This window comes from Thamnophis sirtalis, unplaced genomic scaffold (genome assembly GCF_051295495.1).
Source record: "Thamnophis sirtalis isolate CommonGarterSnake01/CBP01778 unplaced genomic scaffold, rThaSir2_p1.2 scaffold_2, whole genome shotgun sequence".
Lineage (NCBI taxonomy): Eukaryota > Metazoa > Chordata > Lepidosauria > Squamata > Natricidae > Thamnophis > Thamnophis sirtalis.
In genome coordinates this window covers 148362561-148385767 of record NW_028261382.1, presented here as the reverse complement: position 1 = coordinate 148385767, position 23207 = coordinate 148362561, and the positions used below count along the sequence as shown (strand labels likewise).

The window sequence follows — 23207 nt, the reverse complement described above, 5'->3', positions numbered from 1 at the left end:
TGGCAGAATTCTGGGGTCATGTGATCAACATTTACATTTTCCCCAACTGGCTTCAGACAAGCAAAAGCAATGGGATAAGCTGGATTCACATAATGTTAAGTATAATTTACTTAACAATTGCAATAATTCACTGAAGAACCATGGCAAAAAAAAAAAAAGATTGTAAAATCAGATATGACTTACTTAACTGCTTTGCTTAGCAACTGAAATTCTGGATCCAGTTGTAGTCATAAGTGAAAAACTCCCTATATTATGTATATTTAAATGGGCTATGAGACACTTATAACTAACCAATTCCATAATTTTTTCCTAAATGCCTTTTTACATTTTGACTTACTTTGAAGTTAGACACTTGAAATAATGTGTTTGGGAATTTTAAGTATCAGGCAGCATACATTCACCAGAATGCTTTTTCAGAAAACATATTTTTTAGTATTAACTGCAGCTGCCTTTATTTAAAAATCCAATGAGCCCAGTTATATGGTAGTTAGAACAATGAGACTACAGAGTTGTTTTTGAGGTTTCTGCCAGGGATTTTCCCAGGAATGGCTCTACTTGCAAATGAAAGACAAGTTATATTCGAGTGCCACAAAGGGATATGCTAGCGAATAAAAAATTGACTGCATTTGTACTTTAAATGCTTCCAGAAAGGAAACGCGTTAGCTATATTAAGTGATTTGTCTGATATGTAGGTGTTTATCTCTAAAAAGTTCTTGTTTTCTATGGTTAACAAATTACTATATTTCATGTTGTTTTGTAAGTAAATAGATCCTTATGTTGACATCAGTATTTTGTTGTGCAAGTGACAAATTATGCATTTGCTTTTTCCCCCCTTTTTCTACAAGGGGAATAACAAGTACATTTTATCTAATGATACGCGGTCTCAGCTTCAGTTTCTTGAACAATTGGATCAGGTTGAGAAACGGAGGAAAGATGAAGAAGAAAAAGAACAGTTGCTCCGAGCAGCCAAGGTGAGAGAATTTAGAAGGCAAGGAATGGCAGCAGAAATCTTTTTTCTCTTTATTTTCATTGTTGGGACTATTTTACTTCTTTATATTAAAGAAAATAATTTTTAAAACTTGCTGCAGGAAGAATGATATATACAGGTGAAACTCGAAAAATTAGAATATCGTGCAGAAGTTCATTTATTTCAATAATGCAACTAATATATGAGATAAGACTCATTACATGCAAACCAAGATAGTTCAAGCCGTGATTGTGATGATTATGGCTTACAGCTCATGAAAACCCTAAATCCACAATCTCAGAAAATTAGAATATTACATGCAATCAATAAAACAAGGATTATACAAAGAACAATATCGGACCTCTGAAAAGTATAAGCATGCATATGTACTCAGTACTTGGTTTGAGTCCCTTTTGCAGCTTCAATGCGGCATGGCATGGAAGTTACAATCCTGTGGCACTGCTGAGGTGTTATGGAAGACCAGGATGCTTCAATAGCGGCCTTCAGCTCTTCTGCATTGTTCGGTCTCATGTCTTTCATCTTTCTCTTGACAATGTCCCATAGATTCTCTATAGGGTTCAGGTCAGGCGAGTTTGCTGGCCAATCAAGCACAGTAATCCCACGCTCATTGAACCAGGTTTTAGTGCTTTTGGCAGTGTGGGCAGGTGCCAAGTCCTGCTGGAAAATGAAGTCAGCATCCCCATAAAGCTCGTCTGCGGAAGGAAGCATGAAGTGCTCCAAAATCTCCTGGTAGATGGCTGCATTGACCCTGGACTTAATGAAGCACAGTGGTCCAAAGTCCTGTTGCTCAGTGGTCTAAAGTCCTCTTTTCTGATGAGAGAAACTTTTGCATCTCATTTGGAAACCAAGGATCCAGAGTATGGAAGAAGAATGGAGAGGAACACACTGCAAGATGCTTTTAAGTAAAGAGTGAATTTTCCACAGTCTGTGTTGATTTGGGGAGCCATGTCATCTGCTGGTGTTGGTCCACTGCTTCATTAAATCCAGGGTCAACGCAGCCGTCTACCAGGAGATTTTGGAGCACTTCATGCTTCCTTCCACAGATGAGCTTTATGGGGATGCTGACTTCATTTTCCAGCTGCCCACACTGCCAAAAGCACCAAAACCTGGTTCAATGACCGTGGGATTACTGTGCTTGATTGGCCAGCAAACTCGCCTGACCTGAACCCCTTAGAGAATCTATGGGGCATTGCCAAGAGAAAGATGAGAGACATGAGACCGAACAATGCAGAAGAGCTGAAGGCCGCTATTGAAGCATCCTGGTCTTCCATAACACCTCAGCAGTGCCACAGGCTGATAGCTTCCATGCCACGCCGCATTGGAATTGGAATTTGGAATTTGCCTTTTCCCTGAGGGGACTCAGGGCGGCTCACAATTCAAGGGAAGGGGAAAACAAACAAACAAATTACAGAACAAAGACCATATACTATTAAAAACGCAACAATCATACCATTCGGAGAGGGGCTGAGAGTCTTTAGCCCCAGGCCTGCCGGAACAGCCAGGTTTTAAGGGCTGTGCGGAAGGCCTGGAGGGTGGTGAGGGTACGAATCTCCACGGGGAGTTCGTTCCACAGGGTCGGAGCAGCCACAGAGAAGGCCCTCCTCCGGGTAGTCGCCAGTCGGCACTGGGCGGCTGATGGAATTCGGAGGAGGCCTAGTCTGTGGGATCTTATTGGTCTAGTGGAGGTAATTGGCAGCAGGCGGTCTCTCAAGTATCCAGATCCAATACCATGAAGGGCTTTGTAGATGACAACTAGCACCTTGAAGCGAATCCGGAGACCAACAGGCAGCCAGTGCAGCTCGCGGAGGATAGGTGTTACGTGGGTGAAACGAGGCGCACCCACGATCGCTCGCGCGGCTGCATTCTGGACAAGCTGCAGTCGCCGAATACTCTTCAAGGGCAGCCCCATGTAGAGCACGTTGCAGTACTCCAGCCTAGAGGTCACAAGGGCACGAGTGACTGTTGTGAGAGCCTCCCGGTTCAGGTAGGGGCGCAACTGGTGAACCAGGCGAACCTGGGCAAATGCCCCCCTGGTCACAGCTGACAAATGGTGTTCAAAAGTCAGCTGTGGGTCCAGGAGGACTCCCAAGTTGCGGACCCTATCTGAGGGGCGTACAATTTGACCCCCCAGCCTGAGAGATGGAATACTTGGCCAATTAGTGGGAGGGAAGCACAGCAGCCACTCAGTCTTATCTGGATTGAGAACAAGCTTGTTAACCCCCATCCCGTCCTTAACAGCCTCCAGGCCCTGGCTCATCACGTCCATCGCTTCATTGAGTTGGCACGGGGCGGACAGATACAACTGTGTATCGTCCGCGTACTGGTGGTATTTTATCCCGTGCCGTCGAATGATCTCACACAGCGGTTTCATGTAGATATTAAAGAGGAGGGGGGACAGGACCGAACCCTGCGGCACCCCATACGTTAGGGGCCTAGGGGTCGATCTCTGCCCTCCAACTAACACCGACTGCGACCTGTCCGAGAGGTAAGAGGAGAACCACCGGAGAACAGTGCCTCCCACCCCCACCTCCCGCAGTCGTCGCAGAAGGATACCATGGTCGATGGTATCGAAAGCCGCAGAGAGGTCAAGGAGTACTAGGATGGAGGCATGACCTCCATCCCTGGCTCTCCAGAGATCATCGGTCAACGCGACCAAAGCGGTTTCCATGCTGTAGCCAGGCCTGAAGCCAGACTGGAAAGGATCTAGATAGCATTGAGGCAGTAATTGCTGCAAAAGGGGCCCAAACCAAGTACTGAGTACATATGCATGCTTATACTTTTCAGAGGTCCGATATTGTTCTATGTACAATCCTTGTTTTATTGATTGCAGGCAATATTCTAATTTTCTGAGATGGTGGATTTGGGGTTTTCATCAGCTGTAAGCCATAATCATCACAATTATGACAAATCACGGCTTGAACTATCTTGCTTTGCATGTAATGAGTCTATCTCATATATTAGTTTCACCTTTTAAGTTGCATTACTGAAATAAATGAACTGATTTTTCGAGTTTCACCTGTAGATCCTGTTCTATGTAGTAAATATCAATAACTAGGCAGGTGGCAAAATTGCTTTCCCTCTCCTGTCACCAAGTAGGGGTAATTTCTGGAGTTCCTCATGAAAGAAAGTGGATTCTCCTTAAGACTTCCTAATTAATGAAAAAGATAAACTATACAAGTAGTCCTCAACTTATGACAGTTCATTTAGTGACCATTCAAAGTTACAACATTATTGAAAAAAGTGACATGACCATTTTTCACATGTACAACCATTGCAGCATTCCCATGGTCACGTGATCAAAATTCAGATGCTTGGCAGCTGACTCATATTTATGACGGTTATAGCACCCTGGGATCATGTGATCATCTTTTGCGACCTTCTGACAAGCAAAGTCAATAGGTCAATCAAACTCATTTAACAACCATATTACTTAACAATTGCAATGACTCACTTAACAACTTTGCAAGAAAGGCTGTAAAATGAGGCAAAACTCACTTAACAAATATCTCATTTAGCAACCTAAATTTTGGGCTCAATGGTACATTGAGGACTACTTTACCATAAAACTGAAGTTAGTGTATCTAAAAATAGGCAAGAACATGTAAATCAGTGGTTCCCAACCTGCCGCCCAGGCCCCACAGGGGGGCAATTTGATTTTTAATGGGGGGCAATTTGAACCTTGTTTAAACCAGGTTAATAGCCTTTTAGGCTTCCTTTGTGTGAGTAGAATTCACTTTTTGAGTAAAGTAAGAATTATATATCACCGGGGGGGGGGGGATCAGGATTTTAGAGATGCTTAGGTGGGGCATGGCCCAAAAAAGGTTGGGAACCACTGATGTAAAGAAAGTGGGGGGGGGGGGGAGAATCCCAGGAAGTAGACAAATTATTATTAAAGCAAATTATAGTTCAGCCTCAAGAAAATAGCCTATGGAACACTTCTTAATTCTGGAAGTGTTGGGTTGGACGGAAGTTTGATGCTGGCTGGAACTCATGGTACCAAGAGGCATAAGCTGAAATTAACAGCTTCCAGTTAGCCAGCAGGGTGGAATCTCTTCTGCACAGGATCATGGTCCCACTTCCTTCCCATAAAATAGGTCAGTGTGGCATCCCCATCTTACAGGTGTCAGGGTCTGTCTGGCCTTCAGCCAGTTTTTGCAGACTTGTTAAGAACATCTGCTGGCTGATCATCTATGTTGACCTCGTGGCAGATACATTTTAACCGATTATCACAACCCGTATAAACGGCTCTATTTTTAAATCTACCTCATTCTGAAATAAGGGAGTTTAAAATTAGGTCCCCCTAAGGCAGGCCTACTGTATTATTCCAGCAGAACATGGGGTTAGAGCATTCTTTTCCCCCCTTTCTGCCTTTCTTTTCCTTTTCTCTCCCCAAGTGTCTGCTCCTGACATGAACATCATCATGCCTACGCTGGGCCTGACTGACAACGTTAGCATCATTTTTAGTTCAAGCTTCCTCTGGGCTACAAGCAAGGCAACCGTCCCTGATGAAAGGATGTTTGGGCACGGAGGGGGTGGGGTAGGGAGAACCAAGCCAGCCAGCTTGCGGCGCGAAGCCCCTAGAGCTAAGATTTCCAATCAGAACAAAAAAAAACGTAGCTGATTAAATATTTAAGGATAATGTTTGTATTTTGGGTAACTTCCATTACATTTCTTTTTCTGCCTCCCTCCCCCCTTCCTCCTTTTTTTTTTAATAGAGCCGTTGCAATAAAGAAGATACAGAACAGCTGCGTTTAAAGCAGAAAGCAAAAGAGGTACAACTTTCAAGTTACCAGGTTTGGCTTCGTGTTAGGAGGAGAGGTTGGCAGGCCTCCCCTGGCAATTAGGTCAGAGTTTATTTTGCTGTTGCATACCATTTGTGGAGGCCTTGGGGAAGGACAGGAACTGCTGCAGGCAAGGGCAATGCTTCAAATGAGGCCAGTGAATTATCAGCTCTTAACACTTTGCTTTCATAGTTCACAAATAACTATTTCTAAGCAGAGCCCAACTACAGCAACGGGAATATAATGTGGGATTAGGAGAAAGGGGGAAGACACTTTAAGATTTAGCATCTGGGCCTGTACAATAGCCTACATTTTTCCAGGGTAATTGTTCGTTTTGTAAATCTGATACTGCTTATAATTCTTTGGCTGGGAGGTGGTACTGGGATTTAGTTTTAAATGGAAAACGCCTCTGGCTTTTAATTTTCTGGGCCCAGCAGTTTTCTGTTCTGGAATGGAGCCCTTGTTTCACACAGTTCATGTTTAGCTGCAGGGGTTTTAGTTTATAGCTTAGACTGGTTAAGCTGTTACTCCCAGAGGCCTCTGCATAGCAACTGCAGAAATCAACAAATAAGTTCATTTATGTCTGCTGCAGCCTCCTCTCAGTAGCTGACTTTTTACATTTCCCAATATCCATTTCCTGACTTTTTTAGCCGGAGAGAAAAAAGCTCCACTAATTGGAGCTTATTTTAATTGAGCCTTAATATTGGATCTCGCTGGAGTTGCCCCCAGAGCTACTGGGAACAGAATTAAATGAAAATACCTAAGGTTGAAAACTCTGTGAGTGAGATTTTTTTTTTAACTTGACCTACAGATTCTTTTTCCCCCACTGAATAAATCAAGCCTGTTCACATTTCTGATTATTGTTTTCTGACAGAAAACAATAATAAAGACAATTGAGGTGGGAGATGTGTGATACTGAGCTTAAGAAATTGGTTTCTATAGTTACTTGGATGATTCTGTGCCATTTTTTTTAAAAAAAGATTTTTGTAGTAAATGAGTGATTTTTCTGAGCAACCTTTTTCTTGACTGTGCCTCTTGAACTATGAAATTTGTTGTTGCTTAACATTGCTACGGTTGGCTTCTAGATGCCAATAGTAGCAGCAGTGGGTTATTTATGAATGCTTTAAAAGCCCTTATTGCTTGGATTAATGTAAGAGGTGAGGCAAAATAAATAGCAATCCAGTAAAATGGTCGGGAAATCAATGCACCAGTTTTCAGCCAAAGCAAAGAAGATGCGAAGGAGGGAAGAAGTAAAGGTGCATGCCATTCTTTCAGACGGGCTTCTTTCTGCACGTTGCCAACTTTAACAAAAGTGACCTGGTCTTTGGGTCTCATTAGTCTCCATTAAGAGCTGCAAAGCATTCTGTGGGGGACACCATTTGGCTTCACAAGTTTCTTTCTGAACAAGCCAATCTAAACATTCTAAGGGATGGTTTATGAACTGATCGAAGTCAGTAGGCTGGAATTAGGTAATGTAGGGCATTCCAGGATAAAAAAAAACAGAGTTTTCGGGCCAGATCATACCACTATAGAACATATGCATGTTACCATATAATTGAAACACCTTGTACGCTTGTTCATATTGGTCCCTCTTAAAGATATTCCGGGCAGTGTACGTGACATACATTTTATTACAGTAACCCTATGTCAGGGATTTCCAGACATGACAACTTTAAGACTGTGGGCTTCAACTCCCAGAATTTCTCAGCCAGCCAGGTTGGAGACCTCCTGCTTTATATGATAAGCTAGCCTGACAAGCACTGCTGGATCATTGTACTGTTGTGTACAAAAAACCCATCTCTCTACTTTTATGAGTTTACAGCGTGAAATGCATGATAAGGAAAATCAAGAGGGGGGCCATGGGCACATGATGTACTTGTATCTAAGCATCGGTAACTATCAGGCATAAAGACTCAGGGGGTTTATCAAAGGCTAGACTGGGGAACTCAGCACAGAACAAGCTATACTAATTTAGTTGAAAAATGACATCTTGCTGAAGACGATTGTGGAATATTTGAAGAAAGAAAATGATCCTGTAGTGTCAGATATTGCTTATGTAGTTGATAAAATGCAAATACGCCTGAGGGCACCAGTGTAGCACCCCTTTCCTCCAGGATAAAATTGCTGAATGAAATAAAGGAAAGTTTTCCCTGTCAATTCATGTTCAACTTTCCGAGATGTTACTCATCTTCCTTTCTTAGCTGAGGGAGCCAGTGTTGTCCAAAGACATTTCTGTGGGCACATGGCCAGCATTTCTATACGCCACAGCTTAGAGAACGCTGTTACCTTTCCAACAAAGTACTTTTTTTATCTACTTACATTTGCATCGGGTGGGTTGCTGCCGGTTTGCTTCACATGCGCTTTGCTGATGCGCAGAACATGAAAAAATTACTGAAGAATACTGGGGAACCGGTTCGGGGGCGTGGCCAGCCTAGGCCACTGCCGGTTCTGCGACCCAGGCCACAATACCACTACTGGGTTGGCTGACCCAGGCCAAACCGGTAGCAACCTACCTCTGATTTGCATTTCTTTGAACTGCTAAGTAGGCAGGATCTGGAGTAAGAGCAGGAGTTCATCTCATCACGTGGCACTTGGGTCTCAGACCTGAGCTGTCAGCTTTCCACCTTACAAGCTTAGTGTATTTAACTGTGGTTCATACAAGAAATGTGACAGGTACCAAGATTTTAATATTATGGATAAAGTTTTAAGGCCATAAAAAATAGCTGACCTAGGGGACAATATGCTATTATCTACATTAAGATGCAACAAAATTATCCAAGTTTTTTCATTACTGTATTCAGAGGCAGGATTATTAGGCAGCCATAACTGAATAGAGCATCACATCCCTATTTAGGAAATATGTCTAAGTCCGTGTTCATATTAATTCCATTAACTGAGTCAGTGTGTTAATAGCGGTTAAGGTAAGATCCTCCCTTTAAATTCTCTGATTGCAGTGCTCAGTATGTGCCTTTGCTAGTTGCTTCACAACTCGCTTGGGTAAGATAACAAGAAACTGCTTCCACTTAGGAAAGCTGGGTGTAAATGTAGTTGTAATAGTGGTAATAGTTGTGCTATTTTTTAAAAGTAGAAAACTAGGTAGATCTCATATAGAAGGTGCTGGTCATCTTGTGCAGAGAAAAAAAAGATGGTTGGATTTACATTTTTTTGTCTTTATTATGCTTGATAGTGGAACACTGTTTTGGATAGCAGTGGATTCTCATTGGTCATTTATTGAGGATGCTATATTCACCAATTCCAAGGGCCCTCTCAAGATTTCTGTTCTGTGTTTCTAGATTCCAATAGACAATTGTCACCACTGGTGGGATCCTACTGATATAACAACTGGTTTGGTTTGCACTCGCATGTCCCTGACGCGTGCTGCACGCATGTGCAGTTTCCTCATTATTGCTGGGGAGGAAAATAGCTGAGGCGTGGCAGTCTGCTCTGCCGTGTGACTCAACTGAGAGGAGCTACTGGTTCGCCTGAACCGGTAGAATTGTCACCCTGTACATCTGAAGATACCAGGTTGGGGATGGCTGTATCAAGAACACTATTTCTAGATGCAATTAATTGCTGTAGGACAGAATTATTTAGGATGAAGCTAATGTAGGGGAGCAGTGACCATGATTTTAATACCAGAAAATTTCAAAAATCTAGTTCAAGATATAAATATAGCTAAACCATTGGTGAGTAATACTTGCATTAGCACTGAGCTTTAACTTTAATGTAATTGAAAAGGTGCCTAGAAGGTTCAATATGCACATCTTGCATTTCAAAATATAAGAATTTTTTAAATAAAATAATTTTAATTATAAAGTTCTTCATATTCACATGCAGAAAGTTCTACATACAAAGTTGCATATAGTAATAACACTTAGCAATAGATCTTACATACCATTTCATAGTGCTCCACAGTAAGAAGTTTACAGAGTCAGCATATTGCCCCGAACAATCTGGGTCCACATTACCAACCTCAGAAGGATGGAAGGCTGAGTCACCTTGAACCAGTCAAGATTGAACTCCTGGCAGCAGTTAGAGTGAGCCTGCAATACTGCATTCTAACCATTGCACCACCACAGCTCCAACATATTTAGGAAACCTGCAAGTTTTATTAAAAACTTCTACAATAGGGATTTTTAAAATATATATATATTACAAATTAGGATGATTAACTAATTCAGAAGATGCTATGTCAATACTAAAGTCATTAAGTATAATGATGAAAAAGTTATCTTTAAAAAAATAGATACAAATGAACAGATTTTCTGGAAAAACTAATACAAATTGACATTAGTAAAGAACTGAAAATGGAAATGCATTTCAAGAAACAATATTTTTAAGAGAAACAGGACCAAGAAGTCAGGTAGGGCTTTTAAACATTTTGGTTATCAAAGGAAAAGGGAAGATTGACATTGTCCATCTGTTGCTTCTATTAGTTGTTAATGTTTGGCTTTTATTGCTGCTCTGTCCTTTTGGCTTAAAGGTTCTTGTGGTTTTATTTGTGTTTTTAGCAACTTGGAGGAAATGTAGAATATACAGTATATCACCAAAGTGAGTACACCCCCTCACATTTTGTAAATATTTAAGTATATATTTTCAGCAGTTTAGATATTAATGGCTGTGTGTTGCGTTATTTTTGAGGGGACAGCACATTTACGCTGTTATACAAGCTGTCTACTCACTACTTTACATTGTAGCCAAGTGTCATTTGTTCATTGTGTTCATATGAAAAGATATACTTAAACATTTACAAAATATATGAATGCCTTTTTTTTAAACTATAAGTTACTTGATATACCCTTTTTAAATAGTTATTTCAGGCTCATTGTAGAAAGAAGACAATTCAGGTAGTGCTTGACTTAACAGCAATTCATTTAGTGACGGTTCAAAGTTACAACGACACTAGAAAAAGTGACTTATGACCGGTTTTCACAATTACGACCTTTGCAGCCTCCCCATGGTCATGTGATCAAAATTCAGATGCTTGGCAACTGACTCATATTTATGATCGTTGCTGTGTCCCAGTGTCATGTCATTCCCCTTTTGTGACCTTTGGACAAGCAAAGTCAATGGGAAAGCCAGATTCACTTAATGACCGGGTTACTCATTTATCAACTGCAGCAATTTCACTTAACAATTGAAGCAAGAAAAGTTGTGAAATGGGGCAAAATTCACTTAACAAATGACTCACCTAACAACTGAATTTTTGGGCTCAGTTGGGGTCATAAGTTGGGGACTACTTTTACAACATTCAAGTGCTAGGAGAACAGTGGTTGTTTTATGTTGTACGCAGACGGATGAGATCCTTGCAGAAGATTTCCCAGACAATACATTTTTAATGGTAGCAATAACCAATGATCAGGAGTTGATGATTATTTTCTTTAGGGGAAAAAATGAATGTGTTTTAAGGTCAACTTTAGTTAATGGAAAAGTAGTATAGTTTTTCCAAGATAGCAAGCAGCACCTTTTTCCAAGTCTCCATCAGATGGCACTGGCCTTTCATTTGCTTGAACTAGTTTTCTTAATCTGTGTGGCTCCATACTTTACTTGCAAAACACACATTAGAGCAGTGTTTTTCAACCACTGTGCCGCGGCACACTAGTGTGCCATGACATAGTGTAAGGTGTGCCGTGGGAAAAACACTTTATATATAGTCAATATAGGCACAGAGTTAAATTTTTTTAACATTTTCTAATGGTGGTGTGCCTCGTGATTTTTTTCATGAAAAAAGTGTGCCTTTGCCCAAAAAAGGTTGAAAAACACTGCATTAGAGCATAACAAACCTTTGCGCTGTGAACTCCAAAAATGTTAATGCATGTGTTAAATGATTACTTCTACAATATGGATGTTCATTGCCTCTCTATGAGCCCCTATGAATATCCTACTCTCTAAGAATCTGCCAAATTCTTTCCATGTTCAGTACCATCAAATTCATACTTTCGTTTATTATATGCAATGTCTCCATTAAGCAGATAGGAGTTTCCTACTCATCCTTATTATCACAGTTACTCCCCTTTTCTTTTATGTTTAGCTGCTGTCTTCACTGGGGTAAGCACACTTAAATCTTATACGATTTGCTTTCTTATGTTCTTCAGCATCTGAGGTTACTTGAAAATATTGCCTTTGGAGATGCTGTTGTATTTCCCATAATATAACTTGTTGATTTCCTCTAAGTTGCAATAGCACCTATATTGGTGCTATTGCAAACATCTTTTCCCCCCATCTTGATAGATAATCAATTATTCTTTTCAGTCTCAGTCAGTCTTTTGAATCTTTTCAGAATGCCAGCAATGATGGTCTGAAAAGAAATTTAGGTGTTCCATAAAACAGCTAGTATTAAAAATATGTTTGCAAATATACAATTAAATATACAATTAAAATCAAAACTTTATTTTCATATCTATTTTAATCTATCTGTATCAATCCCAAATATAAGTAAAATGTTGCTTTAAAGTTTTACTCTTTAATGGTTTGGAAATAATTTTTACCTATTTAACTGGGGTAGCTTTAGAAATGTAGTTAAAATATTAGGGGATGTAAGCATGCTACAGTAGGGGAGGATTCTGTAGGAGGACAAATAATACTGTTAGATACTTCTCCTGTGTGCTGCTTGGGGAATCCAAGCATGGGTTAACTTTGTCCATTAGCCTTGAGACTGAGTTATGTAAATTGGTGACCATGCCTCCACTGGCCGGATGGGCTCAGTTTTCTTAACTCAGTCCAGCCGACGAGACGTATATCAATTCTTCTCCAGACTTCTGGGACAAATTTATACTCTTTTTCTGGATTTCCTTGCAAGCACGATGGACTTAGTTGGTGGAAAAGATTTGCGATGGGGAGGCGACAGTTCGCTGTCTGCCAGTTCCCTCTATGGCCCCTTTTACCGCTCAGGTATTTCTCTACCGTTTGGAGCCGTTTGGGGTTTGAGTTTTCCCCGCAGGCGTTTAGAGCCTTTGCAGGTGGCTGGGCGGCAAGTGCTTTGTTCCTGCCGGCAGGGGGTTTTCTTCCACAGCGTGGAGCTTCGGCTGGCGCTAACGACGAGATTAAGAGCCCCCGCTGCGTTAAGAGCCTCGGAGCCCTTGAATTGCCTGCTGTTCGCGGCGCGGCTTCTCTTCTCTTGCCGCTGGGAGTTACCCGCCGTTCGCGGCGAGGTTTGCCTTTGCGGAAAGCCGATCGTATTAGGGCAGCGTGCCAGCGATTCCGGCATTATTTTCCCCCTGAGAGCCTAAAGAGACTGTGCTTGTGGCTTACGATTTGAATTTGACGCTCGTTTGTTCGGCGCCATGCTGGGGCCGTTTCTGACGCAGGCGCAGCTGAGACCGGGCATTTCCTCTTCTTGCAGTTGCTGATTCATTGGCCCCTCCCAATTCCCTCACTTCGGCTTTGTGTGCCTTGGGGAGGAGTTGTTTTCCTGCTGCTTTGCTGGTCTCTTTGCCTTACAGTGAACTCTGTGCTCTGTGCCTTTTGAGTCTTTTCGAATCTCAATTCATTGCAATGGCTGATCATTCGGTTATTTGTAAGACACACCAGGCCGCGGCCTGGGCTTTACGTGCTGCTACTGTGGCATCGTTCTTTAATAGGACCTCGGTGCTCTGGCTTAAGCAGTTGCAGGAGAGGCTAGCCCCTGATGAGGTGCACCTTCACCAGGACGTTACTAAAATTATGGCTACCTTGGAATTTTCGGCGGATGCCACGCTTAATGCTGCTAAGTTTGTTTCTCGAGCTGTAGTCTCCAATGTGGCCTCCCGTCGCCTCTTGTGGCTCCGCCATTGGCAGGCTGACATTAAATCTAAATGGCGCCTGGCATCCACGCCCTTCAAGGGCGGGGGTTTGTTTGGATCCATTCTCGATCCCATTCTCATAGAGACTAGGGACAAGCGCAAGGTCCTCCCTTCCTCAGGGGGGCACAATACCAGATGACAGCAGCCATACAACAGATGCCAGTCCTTTCGGGGCGGCTATTCTGGCTACGCAGCGGCCCCCTTTGTTCCCCATTACAACAGGGGCTTTCACCAGTCGCAGGACCACGGCCAGGACCGTGGGGGGGCCAGAGATAGGGGACGCCAACAGCACCAGGCGCAATCCCACAACAGGAGATCCTTTCGTGGCTTGGGAAACCGGTCTTTTCGAAGGTACCGGTGACTCGCAGGGGGAAGAGTCAGTGGGTGGGAGTGAGTCTGCTGGCCTTCGCTCATCAATGGGCGGAAACCACCTCAGACGCCTGGGCCCTTCAGGTGGTGAGGCTGAGCCTCACACTAGAATTTCTCTCCATTCCTCCAAGACGTTTCATCAGGTGCCCCGTTCCCAGGTGCTCAGTAAAGCGGCGTCTCATGGAAGCCGAAATAAATCATCTCATATCCACCAAAGCAATAGAACAGGTTCCCAAGGGGCAGGAAGGTCTAGGGTTTTACTCCATCCTATTTCTGGTGCCCAAAAGCTCAGGAGGATGGCGAGCCATTCTAGATCTGAAAAGACTCAATTGGTACATCAAGTACCAGAGGTTCTAGATGCATTCATTGGAAAGCATCCTGGCATCCATCCGCCAAGGCGACATGATGACATCAATCGACATCAAGGAGGCGTACCTCCATGTGCCCATTCATCCGGCTCATCGACGGTTCCTGCGCTTCCACTTTGCGGGCCGTCATTTCCAGTACAGGGCCTTGCCCTTCGGCCTCTCATCGGCGCCCCGCACTTTTACCAAGCTCCTGGCGGTGGTGGCGGCCTCCCTTTGTTCGGTTCCGGTGAGAGTGAATTGTTACTTAGACGACATCTTGGTCCTGTCACCATCCCAGGACCAGGCCCTATGGGATCTTCAGGTAACGATGGACTCCCTGCGGAGGCACGGTTTCGTGCTGAATCTTCCCAAGAGCCATCTGCAGCCGACTACAACGCTGCTTCACTTAGGGACTGTCATCAATTCCGCCACTTGCCAAGTTTTCCTGTCTCTGGAAAGGCGACAGAGCATCCAACGGCTGGCTTCTCAAGTGTCAGCCTTGTGGCTCGTGCCCCTGGCTTTACTCTCTCAGCTGTTAGGGAAGATTATTTCTTGCATCGACATCGTTCCCTGGGCCAGGTTTCACGCACGACCACTCCAATGGTTCCTGCTTCCTTATCAGAGATCTCACACCAGTCATTCTCAACTCAAGGTCCATCTTTCACCCAAGGCCCTCAGATCACTCCGATGGTGGGCGTCCTCAAAGATTCTCAAGGGGTGTCCGTTCAAAGAGCCGGAACGTATCCAGGTTACGACGGACGCCAGCCTGTTTGGATGGGGCGGCCATGCCCTGGACAGGGGGCACAGGGTTGCTGGTCGGACCGGGAGCTGTCCAACAGCATCAATTGGCTAGAGCTGCAGGCCATCAGACTGGCCCTGAGAGAGTTTCAGGACATTGCGACTCACAAGCACGTGCTGATTTTGACCGACAATGTGACCTCCAAGGTGCATGTCAACCGCCAGGGGGCACGCACTCCAGAGCTCTCATGATGGAGGCGGAGAAATTGCATCATTGGGCAGAGTCCAGGCTGTTGTTCCTTCGAGCGGAACACATTTCGGGCAAATCCAACGTCCAGGCGGATTGGCTGAGCAGAGCCACAGTGGATCATGCGGAGTGGCAGTTACATCCAGACCTCTTCCAGCAGATTTCCCTCCGATTCGGTCGTCCGGTGGTGGACTTGTTCGCGCAGCCTCACAATGCGCAATTGCCCCGTTTCTTCTCCAGGTATGTGACCCCCGGAGTGGAGGGAGTGGATGCCTTGTGCAGCCTGTGGCCGGCCGGCCTCCTTTACGCCTTTACGCCTCTTCCAGTGATCCCGGCAGTCATTCAGAAGATTCTGTCGGAACGTGCGGAAGTCTTCCTGGTGGCTCCGATGTGGTCCTGGCGGACCTGGTATGCCAACCTGGTGTATCTGTCGATCTCCCGCCCGTGGAGGATCCCGAACCCCCAGTTGCTACAATTAGCCGTGTGGCACGTGAGCAGACTATTCTGACAAACCTTCAGTATTCCAGCAAGGTCATCAGTACGATTCAGGCGGCCCGCCAACCTTCCACCACTCGAATTTACGAGGCTACTTGGCAGGCCTTCTGCAGGTGGTGCCGACGGGCTGGGGCAGACCCCCTCCAGGATTCGGTGCCCCGAGTGTTGGACTTTCTACAATCTGGTCTTAACAAAGGTTTGGCACCCAACACGCTCCGCAGGCAGGTCACAGCTCTTGCCACAGTGATTGGGGGAGGTCAAGGACGCTCCTTGTCACAACATTCTCAAGTCAAGGCCTTCCTGAAGGGGGCGGCCAACATCCGACCTCCGACCGTGCACCGCTACCCTACTTGGGATCTGTCATTAGTGCTCAGGGCACTTATGGACTCTCCTTTCGAACCTATTTCTTCCATCAGTCTTCGACTATTGACTCTTAAGACAGTGTTTTTGGTGGCGATTACATCAGCCAGGCGGGTTTCCGAGCTGGCGGCTCTTTCCGTTCGAGCGGATCTCTGTATATTCCACCCCAGCAGAGTTGGTCTCCGCTTGGACCCAGCCTTTCTACCAAAAATCAACACGCTGTTCCACAGAGCTCAGGAACTCGTCCTTCCGGACTTTTGTCCCAACCCTTCTCATCTGCAGGAGCGCCAATGGCATCACCTGGATGTGCGCAGGGTTCTTCGCCGCTATGTGAAGCGTCTGAGGCACTCTTTGTTTCCTTTCAACCATCTTCCATGGGACAGAAAGTTTCTTCTCATACGATAGGGCAGTGGTTGAAGGCGTGCATCGCCCTTGCTTATGACAGTCAATCCCGGCAGGTTCCCAGGCGCATCACCCCTCACTCTACCAGGAGTGCGGCCACCACGGCGGCCTGGGCCACGCAAGCCTCAGTGGAAGAGATCTGTAGAGCAGCCACCTGGTCTACACCATCACCATTTATCAGACATTACAAGGTTGATGTGTATGCCTCAGCTGAGGCGTCCTTCGGGTGGCGTGTATTGCAACAGGTGCTCCCCCCTGCGGGGGACCCTGGCCAGCCTGGTTCCCGCCCTGGACCTTAATTGCTTTGGCATGTCCCATGCTTGGATTCCCTAAGCAGCACACAGGAGAACGACCGTTGACTTACCTGAACGGTCCTTCTATGTGTGCTGTGAGGGGAATCCAAACCCACCCGCAGCTGCGGCTGGCCAGGGTGGTCATGTCTTGAAATTCATTATCTTCATTGATATGTTACCGCTTTATGTCAGATGTTATTTACTTATGACTTGCGTTTCTTCTTGACTATGTTTGTATGCCTTTTGGCTACGGCCTTTATTGCTACTGTTATTGTTATGTTATCATTATTCTTCTTGTTATACATCAATAAACGGCTGACTTTGTACGAAACTGAGCCCATCCGGCCAGTGGAGGCGTGGTCACCAATTTACATAACTCAGTCTCAAGGCTAATGGACAAAGTTAACCCATGCTTGGATTCCCCTCGCAGCACACATAGAAGGACCGTTCAGGTAAGTCAACGGTCGATTTGTAAGACAAGAAAAAAAAGTTATAAAACTAAATAAACTGAGTTTAGGGAGAGTGTTTAACAGCTGGCCATGGAAAATCTCACTGAAAGACTAGAGTATTAAGATTTTGGGTTGTAGTAGGGTTTCTAGGGATTTTTATAGAATACCAGAGTTGGAAGGGACCTTGAAGGTCTAGTCCAACCCCCTGCTTAGGCAGGAAACCCTACACCACTTCTGCCTAGTTGACATACGCCATTATTGCTAATTCTGCATGGTAAATGGATGAAATGTGATGGTGATAGGTGAAAATGAGTTTAAAGGGCAAATGGACTAACCATTTTACTTGTCTAACATTTGGTTTGTGAGTGACAAACAATAAAAAGATTATTCATGCTTGTAGGGTGTTCTGTATTTTTTGCACAGGATAAATGTAAGACATGTAAGATAATGTTAAAGTTAATCATCTGCAGATAGATCAGGATTTCAACTTCCAGTTTCCAGCCTAGTGTTTTGTCAGTTGTAACCAAATACATCTGGAAAGCCTTGGTTTTGGGGAAAGCATTCCTAAAGGTGAACAAAATCATGTTTCAGTTGACCTGGCAACAAACCTTGGTTTGTATGGACATTTTAAGCTAGCATGAGTCTTTTAGGATCAGGTAGATAACATATTTGCACAAAAAGTGGAGGGAAGTGAAGGTGATGCAGTGAACTTTTATAAATGTGAAAAATTTAATTTGTGCAAGTTAGATTCCCCCCCCCCCCCCCGGTTATTGCTGAACAGCATAGTTCCTTTTTAAATTCCTTTGTGTGACTGTAGCTTGGCTGCATATGCCATCTAACTATTGAAAAGGGCTTTAAAAATATACTTTATTTGTGCTTCAGGTCAGATTAACCAAAATGGTTATTGTGTCACCTAGAAACTATTTGATTGCTTCAAGACTAGACTTTAAAAACCCTATATATTATTATTAAAAAGGCCAGGAGCAACAAAGACACTTTTACCATTTCTGCAATGTTTTCATGGCAATTTGATCTTTACACAGGTTTTTTAAAAATCTTTGTACTTGGAGCTGATGGAAAAATCGAAGAAGGGAAATGGTTTTGAAACACTTTCTCTATAGCTTCTGATTGCCTTTTTTTGAGCAAATATATAAGGATGAAGCTAGAAGTATCCGTTGGATTTGTGGGGACTTGCTTTATTTAGTTTAAGAATGCACATCTTCCCCCATATACCTCAGTAACAGATGTTTATCACTATTAATTCTGTCAGGAGATAAAGGCACATAGGTGTGGCTCATATGGAGAAAGTTGTCATAGCTTACAACAGCATTTATAAATACGAATAATATACCTATTTGAGCTTTGTATAAGCAGCCCCCAGAATGGAATCTTATGTAAATGCATTTCTTGCCCTCTGCAAGTAGGAAGCTAAAATACCTGTAGCAAAACCAAAAATTACAGTAAAAGCTGGTGCATAAAATATGTATTTTAAAGCAATACTTTGATTGAGCTTCACAGCCTTGGACCACATTTCTTATGTGATAAAAATCCTCCTGGAATAGTTTAACGTATAATAAAGAGGGATCTTGTGAACAGTGCTGTCCAAGTATGATTCCAACCCAAAAAATTTTTGTTCATTTGTATGTATTTTTAGGACCAATAAAACTTCCCTGCTATTTAAAGAACAGGTCAAAATGGGGAAAAAGCTGAAGTATAGCTTTCATTATATTTATGTTTAATTTTTCATAACTTTATCTTACTCTTAGATGCAACAATTAGAATTCGCACAAATGCAGCAACAGGAGGCTAATCGTGCAGCTCTGGAAGCCCTTGGGCCAAGAAAGAAGAGACCATTGGATTCGTCTATTTCTTTTTCTGGACTTGAGGTTTGTAATCTTATGCTTTTTCTCTTTGCTGCATTATCTTCACCAGCTAACCCTTGTTTCTATTTTTGTAAAGGATATAGTCTGCCCACGGAATTCTTTTATAGTGGAATATTTTATCAGTTTCCTAGGAATCGGCCCTCTAAGCGATGTGGTGGCCTGGTGTTGAAGACGGTCACCTTCCGTTGGAAGGTTAAGAGTTCAATCTTAGGTAGCATCAGATGTTTCTCTCCTAGGGCACAAAGAAAAAAAAATCTGCTGCGAACTACACATGGTGTCAGGAAGGGTATCAAGCCAGTAAATGGTCAACTTCATCCAGTCATTCTGACTCTAACCTGAATTAAGGGATTACAGGGTTGTAAAAAGGGAGGTGTTTTTAATAAAAATCAGTCCTCTATTTGGCATCCAGAGAACTGGACTTGATTGATGGGGTTCTGTGAAAGAATTATTCCAGTAATACTGCAGCAAATACTATTAAGGAAGATGTATATAAACAAAGCTTACAGAAATGTTTATCTAGAATCTTCCTATAAAATTCTTATGGAATGTTGTACTATTGCAATGATGGCGAAACTTTTTGGCATCGAGTGCCCAAACTGGAATGCACGTGCATGTGCCCGCACGACAGCACCAGAAACCCAAAGGCCAGCTGGCCGGCCTGTGCATACCAGTTTTTTGGCTGTTTTCTGGACTGTTTTTGGCCCCAAAAATGGCATGGAAAATGGTCTGGTTTTTGTCCCATTTTCAGGCCATTTTGAGACTGTTTTTCATTCATTTCTGGGCCACTTTGTGGACCAAAACCAGCCTGAAAATGACCTGAAAATAGCTCATAAAACAGCTTGCAAATGGCCCCAAAAGGCCAAAAATGCCCCAAAATCAGGCCTTTTGGAGGCCTTTTTTGGGCCGTTTTTAGGGAATTTTCCAACGCTCCGGCACCCGCAAAGACAGTGGTTCTCAACCTTCCCAATGCCGTGACCCTTTAATACAGTTCCTCACGTTGTGGTGACCCCCAACCATAAAATTGGTGTCTCGGTTTTTAAGACTATCGAAAATATGTGATTTCCGATGGTCTTAGGTGACCTCTGTGAAAGGGTCGTTTGAACCCCCAAAGGGGTCCCGACCCACAGGTTGAGAACCACTGCGCAAAGACAAGTTGGGGTTGGTGCACGTGCCCACAGAGAAGGCTCTGCGTGCCACCTCTGGCATGGGCGCCATAGGTTCACCATCACGGCACTATTTGTTTCCCAGTGTGGAAAAAAAGTTGGAATGTTCCAATAATAAAGAGCACCTATTATTCCCATTGAAAGCCCATCTACCCATTGTAGAAAGTTTTCAGCAGTAAATCCTCCTAATAATTTTGGCTGTGCTCCTAATACATTTTCATACCTACATTTTCATCTGTATCAACAGATTTAAATTGATTTTAAAATAACATAGCTTTTTCTAGAAAAAAATTGCTTCCACAAGTTAAAAACACATCCCAGTCAAAGCAAATAAAATATTGTCTCCCAGTGCCTCTGTAATTGTTGTCACTATTTTTAATACTTTTGTTTGAGATGGACTCAGATAAGCAAGTGAAAGGAGGACTAGAATTGGCAGATTTACATGATTGTAGGTGCATCTGTCGTGTTTAGTTTGGATGTGCCTCCAAATGTATTGTTTTCAGTCCATTACTTAAGAAACATAGCACCGATGTTCTGAGCCTTAGTTCAGAAAATTACTTTTTATAATCATATATGCTCTACTAAGGGAACAGAAGGTTTGCTTGATATTTTTGGGTAGGGAGTCTGTGTCTATATATTCTCACAGCTTCAGATGCTCAAAACATGAGCCACAGCCTTGATTGTGGACTTCTGTCACTAAAGTTAATGTTTAATTTGACAGAGGAAACTACACTGAATAATTGTATTGACTGTATTTAATATAATTTATTTTATGTTTATATTTATGTATTTTGCTCTAAATTCTTTTTCCTGATCTCTCCACTTAGGATTTATGGCCACCAAAACTTCCCATGTTGTATTGGAAAAACACTCTTAAGAGATTGCTGTTTTCTGAGGCAGGTCATCAAGTTCTTGACCAATTTTACCAAAAAAACCAAAAAAAACACCCCAATATTTCCAGCACTACTTTATTGCCTTCCATTGTGTTGTACCAAGCTCACCATCCTTCTTTCCTCTGGGTGCTTTTGATTGTCTGGAATCCCACTGCCACTTGGTGGTTTTCCTAGTTTTTAAAAATAATAGCTGTATACAATCATCAGACTCGGTAGATTTTTAGATGAGGTTATTTCCTTTGCAGAAACCAATTGGGCAATCTGCCATCATTGAATCTCAGGACTTAACTGGACTTATATTTCTGAATAGTTTTGTTTTATTGCTAAGAGCCATTAAGGTTAATGATCTGCAATCACCACTTTTTCTATTATGTTGTGGCTCACAGCAGAGCTGGCAGCAGAGTCAGACAGTGAGGAGGTTGGGGAGGAACATGGGCCAGTCTTGGAGGTTGGGGAAGGCTCGGACGAGGGCTCTGCGTCAGAGGCAGAGATGGGGCCAAGGCTGTCCGGCAGTTCTCAGCTGCCTTTGGAGCTAGACAGCAGTGAGGCAGGAACAGCTGGAGCCTGTTCCCAGTGTGTGCATGTGCAGAGCTGCCAGAAGAAAAGAACAGCTAAGAAATCAGGGTCAACTTGCGAGTAAAGTCACAGGTGGAAGGTGAATGGCCCCTCCCATAGGAAATAAAAGAGGAACAAAAGGGGAGTGGGCTTTTGCAGAAAACAATTTGTTCATTCGTTTCAGAAGAGTGAAGATCTGTCTGTGAATCTCAGAGACACTGTGCCAAGTCTTTCCTTGCACAGAACTGTGTTTGGAAAATATTTACATGGCAGCTTTCCAAGCTAGATAAGATCTGTGGTTATAAATTCACCTTTGAAAGACTGTTTACCAGGCCTTTGCTGAATGTGAATGAGAGGAATTCACATTTGTTTAATAAAAAGGGTTTTGTCGGGACCAGGAATCTGCTTTTTGGGGAAGCCTAGGTCAGAACATATCTAATTCTATATTTCAATACTACAATTGTGCTTATGTAGCAAGAGTGGCAATGAAACCACAGAGAGAGTAATCTCAAGGTTTGCTGAAACCCTCCAAAATTAGAGGAGAAAGAAAACTTCGTTTGAGACAAAAGAGAATCTTCAGAACAGCCAGTGGATATTGTGCAGAATGTAAATAGGCAGCTGTGATCCTAATAGAAACCAGCTGTCCCATAGCATTTTTGCATGACTCTATACCCATGATGGCGAACCTATGGCACGCATGCCAGAAGTGGCACGCAGAGCCATTTCTCCTGGCACACAGAGCCATCACCAGTTCCTCTTCCAGGTTTGGGCGCAGCAGCCAGGTGGTCTTGACGCGCATTGGCATGCCAGAAAGCAGAAGTTGAGCTGCCCAGTGCACATGCGCACGCCAGGAAAATGATCGTTTTGTTTCCAGGGTGCACATGCATGTCAGCCATTTGGTGATCTGGTTCCGGGCACGCATGCACACGCAAAAACCAGCAACAGGAAGAGCAATGGCCGCACATGCCAAAAGAGGCAGAAAGGGGTTCCCGGCCATTGCTTCTTAGTAGAGCTGTGGTCGGGGCTTCCCTCCCTCCCCTTCTTGCATAGCCCCAGCCCTCTAGTCCGTGGCTCATCTGCGGTCCAAAGTGCCTGGCTGGCTCGGGCGCCCCAGAAAAGCAGCGGCAACCACAAGGGGAAAGGCAGGAGTGGCCCCCTGCAGCCAATCCCACACCAGCCAGAAGCAGCACTGTGACAGCCGCTGGGGGTGAGGGGGCGGCAGCGGCAAGGACAGGCTTTCCTCCCTCCCCACCTGAGCGAGCTACTTGCACAGCTCCAGCCCACGGCTCTGATGAGGAGCCACGGACTGGAGTGCCTGGCTAGCTCTGGCACCCCAGAAGAGCAGCAATTCAGCCACAGGGATATATTCTGCCAGACCTTCAGCAGCGTCTTTATGCGGGTAGCTCGCCTCCCCACCAGCAGCTCCTTCGCCCCTGGTAACGGCGACTGTTGCACTGCTGCTT

General features: G+C 43.9%; 1 protein-coding gene across 1 annotated transcript in view; it reads left to right on the top strand.

Annotated features, from left to right (window-relative positions):
* Positions 1 to 23207, top strand: part of TAF4B (TATA-box binding protein associated factor 4b) — a 95954-nt gene that overhangs the window by 48499 nt on the left and 24248 nt on the right. Inside the window, exons 12-14 of the mRNA XM_087707151.1 lie at positions 846 to 971; positions 5704 to 5760; positions 19017 to 19136. Of these exons, the coding sequence (XP_087563277.1) occupies positions 846 to 971; positions 5704 to 5760; positions 19017 to 19136 (303 nt within the window). The remainder of the gene's footprint in view (positions 1 to 845; positions 972 to 5703; positions 5761 to 19016; positions 19137 to 23207) is intronic.